This window comes from Coregonus lavaretus, assembly GCF_964263955.1.
Source record: "Coregonus lavaretus genome assembly, chromosome: 2".
NCBI lineage: Eukaryota > Metazoa > Chordata > Actinopteri > Salmoniformes > Salmonidae > Coregonus > Coregonus lavaretus.
The window spans coordinates 44078762-44090193 of NC_139989.1; the positions used below are offsets into that span (position 1 = coordinate 44078762).

General features: G+C 44.6%; 1 protein-coding gene across 2 annotated transcripts in view; it reads left to right on the forward strand.

The window, feature by feature from the left end:
• Nucleotides 1–302: 302 nt before the first annotated feature.
• Nucleotides 303–11432, forward strand: part of LOC311146162 (protein TANC2-like) — a gene marked incomplete at both ends in the record, with an annotated part of 61328 nt that continues 50198 nt past the window's right edge. For both annotated transcript variants that reach the window (XM_084182651.1, XM_084182652.1), the window contains one exon: nucleotides 303–366. In XM_084182651.1, the coding sequence (XP_084038777.1) occupies nucleotides 303–366 (64 nt within the window). The remainder of the gene's footprint in view (nucleotides 367–11432) is intronic.

Consider the following 11432-nt stretch of genomic DNA (forward strand, 5'->3'; position numbering starts at 1 on the left):
AAGAGGATGAATAATTTACCTGTGAGAAATTGCTGTTGTTGTTAATAACTTAATTCTGCAAAACCATTTACTAGGTGACAGAATAGTGCAATTACCTTCTGTACAGTTGTGGTGTTCTGTGGTGATCTTTCTGGAATTTGCAATATCTTTACCTCATCTGCCCCTTGCGCTATCCAACTACCTGCAATTTACTGCTGACAATAAATAATAACCAACATCAGTAAATATAGCCTACATTACATTAAAAACACTCCCTTTTTCTTCTGCAGATTTCTCTATAGCCACTGCAGACCAGTGCAGTCATGTTCAGGAACAGCTTGAAGATGCTGCTTGGCGGCAAGTCCAACCGCAAAAATCGCAATAGTGGTAAGTCAATCTGACCAGTGTTGTGTATGTGGTGTGTCTGTCTGTATGTGTGTAAAGCTTGTCACTCACAGTTTAACTATGTGCTTCAATAATACAACATATGACTTAATGTGGTTATCGCCTGCTATTGAAGTCACTGAGATCTACCAGTCTCTCTTTGCCATGATGAACCAACTCATTAACCTAAGCACTTATACTTGCCTCCTTTCACAAGTTGGCGTCTGCCTATTTTGTAGGGGGTAAAAAACGTGACTCGCGATTCAAGAAGCAGTGCACTGCTGCTGAGGTCAGAACGAGATGCCTGGGACTCCACAGTGATGGCACCCTCTCCAGGGTGTGCCACACGTTCAGTATAGATGTGTGAAGCTTGTCTTTGGGATGCAGCTGGTTATGTTCATGTCTCCTAAAAATGGATGCAGTGTCAGCTATACAGTAGACCCCAAACACTCTTCTCTTACTCAAGTTACTCATCTCCCGGAAACGAAGGTTTGAGGTCATTCACAAAGGGTTTCAGTCCCCATGAAACTGGAGACAGGTTGTATCCTATCATTTGTTCCTTTTAACTTGAAGAAACGTTATATGAATGTAAGTTACACGATTCTATTACTGCCCTTGTCTGACCAAGGACATGTTTTGCAGCATGGTGAATATAGTTTTGCAGTTTCATTACAGTAGTTCCTACAGGCTCAAAATCTTAGCAACGTAAAAATGTGTTACATTGTGCTGTAGGTCGGACAGTACAGTCAATGGCTTGAGGAAGTAAAGTTGTACCACCATTGGACTTGAACTCTTTTTTTATTTTATTTTATTTTATTTTTTTATTTCACCTTTATTTAACCAGGTAAACCAGTTGAGAACAAGTTCTCATTTACAACTGCGACCTGGCCAAGATATCATCAACTGAGTTGCTTTTCCTCAAGACTTGAGATTCACTGGTGTACATTTCTGCTACAGTGTAGCACTAGGTTCTGTAGGCTCATAAAGAACTGACCTCTGGGAGAAAACCTGAGCCAACCAAACACACAGTAACAAAGTGTTTTAAACCATGCCACAGTGTCAAGAGACCCTCTGTTCCACACAAGCCCACACTGTGTCCACTGTTGACACGTTGTAATTTCAATTAGGATGAAAGGTCGCTAAGAGCCACCATTTAAAAGGGCCAGAAAGGTTTTCAAGGCAGGGGGCCAGCCAGCGATAGTACCTTGCGTTTAATTCCATGTCCCTGTAAGTTGTTGAAGTTGCTAATAGCAAAGGCTGTCTTCGTGGCAACGTGCAACCTCAGTCATGACTGTGTTCTGCACCCCAGCGGGGAGATGTGGTAGATCTTGGCCACTACTCGTCGGGCGTATATGTTTTTCTTCCTAAAGCGGGCACTGAGAGGAAAGTGTCCGGCTTTACGCTGTGTTTACCCCCGGAACAGTGCCACCCCAGTGTGTTCAGAGCTCCTCAGTTCCAGCCAAACAGAGTGAGAACCGTGACTCAGCAAACAGGCTAGTCCATTCAGAGCGGCAAGTGTAGTCCAGGCTCTAAATCTGAAGCAATGGTTTTCATCTTTCATAACCGCTCCCTTTTTCCAGGATAGTTATGGTAATTGAGAGCTAAAAGCCTGTGGTATCTCTTTTCCCAGAAAGCCATTTTGGATTTCCTCAGTTACTTGTCTTGTCAGACCACAGATAGTTATGAAAGGCCATAGAGGGCTAATGAGGGTAATACAACAGATTATACTATGAATGGACTGTGTACCACAGAAGTCTCATGTTGAAGGGCCCCAAAATGAACTAATTGGTCTTACTCTTGAGGCAGAAAGTAATTTTAGAATACTGTTGAAATAGAGAGAAATATCGGATTCCAATTCAAACAGAGGAAGGTAATGCACTGTGGGAGATGGGCCATTCTGGTTTTGTCGTGGGCTGGCAGAGGGTAGCAGGCAGGGGGCGATGAGGTGGGGGGGAAGGGAGACAGAGGTGTTTGGGCTCTGTACCAAGCTTGGCGTGGATGAGGTGCACTCCTGTCTACTCATTTTCCCTCTTGAGATGTTAGGGGCTCAATCATAGCCAGCTGTTGACCAGAATGCTGTACCTCTGCCAACATCAAGGAGCATTTAGAATACAAGATTATTATGTGACAGAATCTAACGTGACACCAAACTACCACAACAGTTGGTCTTGGTAAAGCAGTCTTTCTTTCTCCAAGGATGGTCTGTTTCAAATTTCCCTGGGATGCAGTTGCTGCTTTTCTCTTGTTGTTTATATAAAAGACCACCAGTTCTGGCAAATCATTTATGACTAGCATTCTCTCTTGTCCTTGTTATTTTGTTGGTCTCAAATATATATTATAAGGTTGGTATGCTGCCTCTTGTCTCTTTTTTTTTGTCCCTCAACCTGTACGCAAATGAAAGGAAAAGGGGAATACCTAGTCAGTTCAACTGAAATGTGTCTTCCGCATTTAACCCATCCCCTCTGAATCAGATAGGTGTGGAGGGCTGCCTTAATCGACATCCACGTCATCGGTGCCCGGGGAACAGTGGGTTAACGGCCTTGCTCAGGGGCAGAACGACAGATTTTTACCTTGTCAGCTCGGGGATTCGATCCAGCAACCTTTCGATGTCCTCAGCATATGTTTGCCATAAATTAAATCCAAGCAACCAACAACTTGCTAAGTAAACATGAACGATCTCGCCAGACTGGAAAACACATGATGTCACCTTGGGATTGATGGTTACTAGCCTCCAGATTCCTCAACTTTGGATAAGAATCAAAGCTGACGTGAGCAACAGCCAACTGCAACATATCGTGTGCAGAGCGAGGAAAAAAACGGAATCTCCCAACACGGCACAGACTGCAGTAAACATTTTACGACATGTCATAACACGTGTAGATTGTAAGGCAGATCCGCTGGGTTTCCTGGAACAAGCCAATGCAGTTCTGTATTCAATGGCTATTTCTACACTGCTGTAGAGCTCAGTATTGTTACAAGTTAAGAGTCAGACTATTTTCCCCCCAAGAGTAACAGCCTCACCTCACCTACCCCTTCAGAAGAGGTTCGGTCACCCACTATATACCACTATATACACATTTGGGTGGATGCCGATTCCTCTCCAAAATGCAGCATACGACTACAGCACTGGGACACGCGGTGTGCTATGGCTAAGCAGCTTGTATGGATGCATCCTTGAGGGCGGATGATGGAAAGGGACCAGAGGATGTGTGTGTCAGCTGCAGCAATCGGAGTTTGCTGGCTAACGCCGCTCAATGGCTCTGGTGACTGCCATTGCCAGCCAAAACCGTTGGGCCTGTCCCAGCACCGCCTGCTAATTGCAGGCTTTTTTGTCAGCAGCGTCGATTAAATCCAATCAAATTTAGAGGCTCCTGCAACCGAGACCAATCAGGCGCGGAGCCACGCATTATGTAAGGAAGCTTTGCACATCGACAAAATTAGAGATTTTCATGGCAGCTGTGGGCCTTAGTTACTAGGCAGGCTGCCCCCCCCCCCCCCATCATCCCCACCATGTTCATTCATTACTTCCTGTTTGGTGGTCAGAGGTTATTTTCCGCAGAATTTAGTTTACCTCTTTAAATAGCACTGGTGGGAGTGATGGTGCTGAAGCCGGCAGCTTGTCAGGTATGATTTACAACCAGGGCATGCAGCTCTATCAATGGTTTCTGTTATTGAAGAGGATCACCATGTTAATATTGTCTGCATTATATTTTATCCAAAGATGTATTCTCCTCTAAAGGATTGTGCTAATGGAGTTGAGTTTTGTAATACAGTGTCCTCATGTTTGCCCAACAGAGGCTGTAGTAAGACTATCGGACAGTTGATTTTATTTATTTGCTCTACCAAATCTCTGGCGCTAATGCGTTTATCTACCTCAGCTCTCACGCTTATCAGTCCACACTCCTACTTCCACTTCCCCCTTCTCCCTCTCTCCACCTCCCTGATCTGCATCTCTCCATGGTTCTCTCTCTCTGTCTCCCTGCCCTTGCCCGCTGACAGGCTCTGGCCCGCTGCCCAGGTCTTGGGTGGATGCCCATCCAGATGGGTTCCATTCATCTGGAGGAACGGCTAGGCCCCACCTACCTTCCTCTATCCCTCCTACCTACCAGGTTTATAGGGTTGTTTACAGCACTATAAAGCTCCACCATGAGCTTGTGTGTGAACCTGTCCTCTTTGGAATTCAACTCTGTGGGCAAGTTTCACCTCAGATCATCGGATGGAACTCTTCATGGAATTTACAGATGGATACATATGCAATCCATATTTGTGCACATACACATGCTAAAACACATGTTATCGCGCGCACACACACACACACACAAACACAATCACACGCAAAGAGACACGCATGCACACAAACGCAAACTTTGTAAGCAAGGGAACTGTCATTTATACTCACATTCAATGTATAAGGCTCATAGCAGACATACTCTCTGTGTGTGTTCATCACCAGTGTGCCTGTACAGAAACAACCTCTCTAGTTCAGAGGAAGAGCGGGCTGGAGAGGAAGGAAAGGCTTCACATTTTAAAATAGCATTTCATCACCTCTGAATACCCGGAAATATGTTTTTTAACATACTACCACTCAGTAGTTCAGTAGCACTATATTCCTATTCTGAATGTGCCCTCACTTGGGTTGAAAGGTTGTGTTCACAAACACCTTTCCGTCTGATGTGACAAGTTGTTTTGTGAATGATCATGTTTACTTGATTATGCTTGTGTGGGTGGGTCTATGTATTGGAGTGGGCTTACGTAAGGATGTAAACATGCATGGATCAAGTATGTATCTGTACCATTGTCTATACAGTTAGTAGGATTTCTGTGTGTTTTCGGAGTGTCAGTGTGATGGTTTCATGTGGGAGTTAAAGGAGGACATTGCAGTCAGTGTGCCTTTTAGAGCTTCCCGAGTGTTTTCTATGTGTCTGTGGGAGAGGGAGGGAAGCGGGAGAGAGAGCCGACTTGCCGCTATCGAGTGGGAGAGAAAGAGAGGAGGAGGGCGAGTCCGCCCGCCTGCCTGCTCCTGTGTGTCGGTCCTTGTGTGTTTTCCTGCGCGTGCGCCAATATCTGGCACTTAGTTTCAACACTGCAGAGCTCACTCTCTGTCTACAGCTCTCCATTTCTCTCTCTTACTCCTCTCCTCCTCTTCCCTCTCTCCTTTTTTCTTCCTCATCATTGGTGTGCCTCCATTGCCATATCTCTATGCCACGTCCTTCAAGTAGTTTACCATGGTACAGGATTTTACTAGCTTGAGACGCAGACCTTTTCTACTAACTAAGGTGAGACCGACTCAAGCTTTTCCTGGCTAGGGTACTTACATAGGGTGGAATCTAGGGGTGGGGGGAGTCTAGGGGCCATAGAGAAGGGGACAGGTAATTAGGGTCGGGTTCAGAGAAAGGTGGAGTATGTGTTTACTGCTGAGACTGCTGGCATGATGGGGAGAATGCTAAAACCCTCTACAGCCATCTCATCCCGTTTGTCCTTTAGCTGCTCTGTGAGGCACACATCTCTGAGTACTAGCTAGCTAGTCTAACACTGTGCCCACTGTTAACTTGACTGGATGTCAATCAGGATGACTGCTAGTTCTGATATTTTCGGTGTGGTGCTATGCTATGATATGCTTCTCTCTCGGTTTCTGATTCTGTCTCATTTAGTGCTTTCTCTCTCCAGCCCATTATGCCACTGCTCCCCCTCTCTCTGGTGTGACAGGTTATGGGCGGGGAAGCGGCTGGGGTGTGTAGAACATGGAACCTCTCTCCCACCACACAGAGTTATGTGAGCTGCATGTATGATTTCTCTCTCTCTGGCGAGTCGCAGGCACGGCAGCCTAATGATGCAAAGTAGCCGTTTCCTCACCTCACTAGCAGCACAGGGCTCCTGCAGAGCACAGACACACACACATACACATTACACACGTTACACACAGTCACATTACACACATTACACATACGCTGTGTATACAAAACATTAAGAACACCTGCTCTTTCCATGACATAGACTGACCAGGTGAATCCAGGTAAAAGCTATGATCCCTTATTGCCGTCGCCTGTTAAATCCACTTCAATCAGTGTAGATGAAGGGGAGAAGACAGGTTAAAGAAGGATTTGGAAGCCTGGAGACAGTTGAGACATGGATTGTGTATATGTGCCATTCAGAGGGTGAATGGGAAGACAAAATATTTAAGTGCCTTTGAACGGGGTATGGTAGTAGGTGCCAGGCGCACTGATTTGTGTCAAGAACTGCAACGCTGCTGGGTTTTTCACGCTCAAAAGTTTCCAGAGTGTATCAAGAATGGACCACCACCCAAAGGACATCCAGCCAACTTGACTCTGTGGGAAGCATTGGCGTCAACATGGGCCAGCATGAGGCTGTTCTGAGGGCAAAAGGGCAGGGGGGTACAACTCAATATTAGGAAGGTATACCATTACTGTCTTGTACGCATCCAATCACATACACACACACTCATGCCATCAACATGCATTATTTTTCTCTCTATCACACAGAAACACACTCACTCACACACACCCCTCACCCTCCCATGCACACTATCACACACTCTGTCTCACACATATTCCCCCTCTCCTTTTCTGCCTCTCCCCTCTACACACACATCCCTCCACTGTCAGTATCTCTCGCCCACTCTGTGTTCTCGGCACTGAGGGAGAGAGGGAGAGGGAGAGAGGCAGGGCACAGTGGGATCAGGTTGCTCTGCCTGTGAAGTTTCTCTGCTGCTCTTCTTACTGTTATTCTGCTTTAACTCTGCTCTAATGCTTAGCAGCAGGGAAACACTGATGGCTTCTGAATAGAGGGGAAATGACTTGCTTTAATATCCTCACATCATTAACCACCCAGAGAGAAAATACAGCTAATGGTATTGTTCTCTTCTGGCCAATCCATAGCCCAGTGTGAGTGTGTAGAGTATGTGGGTAATGATTATAGTGGGTGGCTGGTGAAGGTGGGCATGGTTGAGTGTTTGCTGGGGGCGGCTGGTTAGATAAGTGCCCACCACACAGGACAGTGGCTCAGCAGAAACATGACATTCCCAAACCGTTCTTGCGCTTGCACTCCCACAACATTTCTGAGTGATTCCTCATGAAACCCAGACAAATAAATACCATGATTTGGGGATTTTCACGGAATGTAAGCCTTAGAATAGTCCTTTGTAGGAAGGATTGTTGACATATATTTGACATTTTGTATCTAAAAACATAATTGAGAAATAATTTATAAAAGTTGGCATTTTTTGACATTTTGGCCTTACCCAGGTCTCCTTTAACACTACATGGTGTTTCGTCTGTAGGTGCTACAAAGCAAACATTGGTGTCATATGAAGTGTTACCGCTTGCTCTGTAATATGAGTAGTATATTGATTTCAACAACTTATTTTTAATTTAATTTATGAATATTGAAAAATATAAACATGAATATTGATTTTTATATATTGTTGAACATAATATACTCTACCGGCATTTCAAAGTTCCAGAGTGGTATCTCTGCTACTTTTAGACGTATGATCCAATATGTAGGCATTACCAACAGAGTGAATGTGAAAATTGATTCTGCTGGTGATTTGCAGGATGTGCAATGATTAAAAGGAGGGCTGTGATTGGTAACATTGCCTACTATGCCAATTTCTCTGTATAAAATGGGTCATAACTTTAGAACTAGCAGAGATCCCACTTTGAAATGCCCATAGAGTATATTATGTCTGGGTTTTGTGAGGAGTTTCTCTTCTGTTACACTCTGATACTGTGTCCCTGTCCCATATCATCTTATCATCTGTATAATAATGTTGTCACAACTTTGCTTTAATGTTGTCACATTGTTTCTCTAGGGTCCCACTAACTCCATATATGTAACATCATGTAATACAAGGTCACTGTGACTCACTTCTCCTCTCCTCCTTTTCTTTCACCTCTTCTCCTTCTCTCCTCTTCTCCTTCTCCCCTCTTCTCCTCTTCTCCTCTTCTCCTCTTCCCCTCTTCTCCTCTTCTCCTCTTCCCCTCTTCTCCTCTTCCCCTCCTCTCCTCCTCTCCTCTTCTTCCCACATGGGGCTCAGTGAATTATGCCGACGCTGCTGGATTTATGGGCTTTATCATGCAACGCCTGGTGCTAAGCACAGCAGGCAGCACACACTGGATTCACACAGCCTCTCACAGCATTAATCAGCTACTTACCACCCCTGTTTACAGCAATACAGTCTCATGACGCTCTATGTCACCCCAGTGTCATCCTTTGAAGCACATAATTGCTCTCTCTGTGTCATTAAGCCATGGTTTCATCGATACTCCCATCATCATGTTGTAGTGTCCATTGAGGAAACCATCTTATGACACTGCATGATGCCATCGTCTACACCTCCCATTAGCTTTAGCCTGTTGCTACCAGATCCCTTAGATTTAAACTGAATGTCTGGTTACTTCCCCCTCTGTGTATTTTTAGGAACAGGTCAGGTCATTGGGAAAACCTCTGGGCCCTAGTTTAACCTTGTCGTTTTCATTGAAGTGGGATAAACAGTGCTCTGCTAGCGAAGCTTAGCTTGTAGCAGACACCACCAGATGAACTTTAGCATGCTTTGTTTAGAGAGGAAGAGCGAGCCCAGTGGAGCGCTTGATGAGAGACAGACAGACGGACGGAGAGGAGGAACAAAACAGAACAGATAGAAGACAGGAGTGGAGGAGTGGTGGCTCACAGCCCGGGGTCTTGTCTTGTCTCCTCTATTTTCTCCTCCTCTCGCTGGCTAACCTGCTCCCTCAGGCTCTGGCCAGAAACACGCTCACACACAGCCCTCCCCTTGACCAGCCAGGAAGCTGAATTATTCAACAGTGGAAGAGTACGCCCCAGGATTGCTTCTTTCTCCAGGACAGAAACACACACACACCTTAACTAGCTTCCCTTAGCACTTCGTACGTCGCAACTGGGAGTGCGTGTTTGTAATGCCTGCTAGGCTGTACAAGGCTTTAACATCTGGAACAATGTGGAACACTTAGCTCCTCACATGTTCTAAACAAGCAGGCCAATATTCCCCACAGCAAAGAGAGAACAACAGAGGATTGGACGTGTATGTTTAGTTATGGTACCTCAGGTCTTGTTTCCCCCCATGTATAATTATATTTAGAGAGAAAAATATTTAGTATTTGTAGTAACAAAATAAGCCTGGCAGGTAACGTTATGGTACGGGACCTCTAATACAATGATTAAAGATGGTGTAGCTAACCCTGAGCTAGGAAAATCTCCAGGCCCTATTGATGAAGTCTGGTCTATCGCCTCTCTATCTGTTTCCCATTCAGAGGGACTGCTGAACAGAACTACTAAATAGCTAATAAAATGGCTACACAGACTACCTGCATTGACCCTTTTTGGCACTAACTCTCTTGCACTGACTCTATGGACACACACACACACTTACTTACACTGACACCCCAACATACACACACACCCCAACACACTACATACTGTACACCCACACACACACACACACACACACACACACACACACCACATACGCTCACCACAAACGCTGCTGCTACTGTCTGTCTATCCTGTTGCCTAGTCACTTTACCCCTACCTATATGTACAGTACATAGCTACTTCAATTATCTCATACCCCTGCACATCAACTCGGTACTGGTACTCCCTGTATATAGCCATGTTATTTTCTACTCACTGTATATAGCCATGCTATTTTCTACTCCCTGTATATAGCCATGTTATTTTTACTCATTATTGTTATTCATTATTCACTGTGTATTTATTCCTCCTATTTATGTTTTATCTTTAACTCTGCATTGTTGGAAAAAGACCCCTAAGTAAGCATTTCACTGTTAGTGTACACCCGTTGTTTACGAAGCATGTGACAAATGATTGGATTGATTTGGAACTGGAGGAACACAGCTGGTCACCTTCAGCTCAGACTAGACCAAGGTCAGAGCAGACACTTGTCTTCATCAGGGGTCTCTGGCCCTGTTCAAATAGCTACAGGCTAACTCCTTATGTGCATATTGGATACAGTAAGTGTAAACCCCTACTACAGAGTACACTTCATCAGTCCACATAATTAGAATAGATTGTCTTGCTATAACTCTAGTACATGCATTTATTACAAGTTCCAAGTCATTTTAATTGACAGGTCTTACTAATGACTGCTTTGAGACAGACTTAGGGTATGGTTACTGCCGGTATTGGACATTTCTTAGAGGAATTCATTCAAATGTTGGGTTCACCCATTTCAAATAGGGACTTCCTGCAGTTCACTAGTATCACATTTAGAGTTATTGAATCCTATCCGTCTTGTAAATACATCATGCATAAGGCTTCCACAGGGCCCAGATACCCTTTATTGCCTAATTAAGAGTGTGAGTGAACACCCCTGTCAGTGTAAAGTGTGTGCTTCGTCGATGTCAGGGCCGCTCTCATATTGAGCCATGTGGTGTGTCTCACCAGACAAAGAGGAGAGGATGATGAAACAGCCACGCCAGTTTGCGATATTACAACAAAAATGATTTACTGCAAACAACGAACACAGTTTTTTCCCCTCTGACATCATTGCACACACGATATAAGAGCAGTATGTATTGTCTTTTTTTAACCATTCTCAACAACGCTCCTCAACACGGCATCATAAACAATAACAGTGGTGGTGGGGCGGCCTGTGGCGCTGTTTCCCCATACTGCGGATTCCATCTTTAAGACTAACAGCAATACCTGTGTCAAAATGTATGCACTCACTAACTGTAAGTCGCTCTGGATAAGAGCGTCTGCTAAATGACTAAAATGTAAATGTAAATGTAACTAGAGAATGTCCCTGAATATTAAGCTAGCTTAAATGATATGAAGAGGCACCAGGCATGTTTAATTATTTGAAGTGCCAGAAAGTAACCATTGATACCCCATAATAAGTGTGTAAATAAACTACTAGGTGCCAGCTGAAAATAGTGTTACCAAACAATGCTTCCTGCCACACCCATTCTTAAGCTGCAACCCAGTGTAATTGGTTGGGATCCACCATGTGGAAAGGCTGCTATAGGGTAGCGCTCCCAGGCACATTGGTTGCTTATAGGCAACAACCTTTA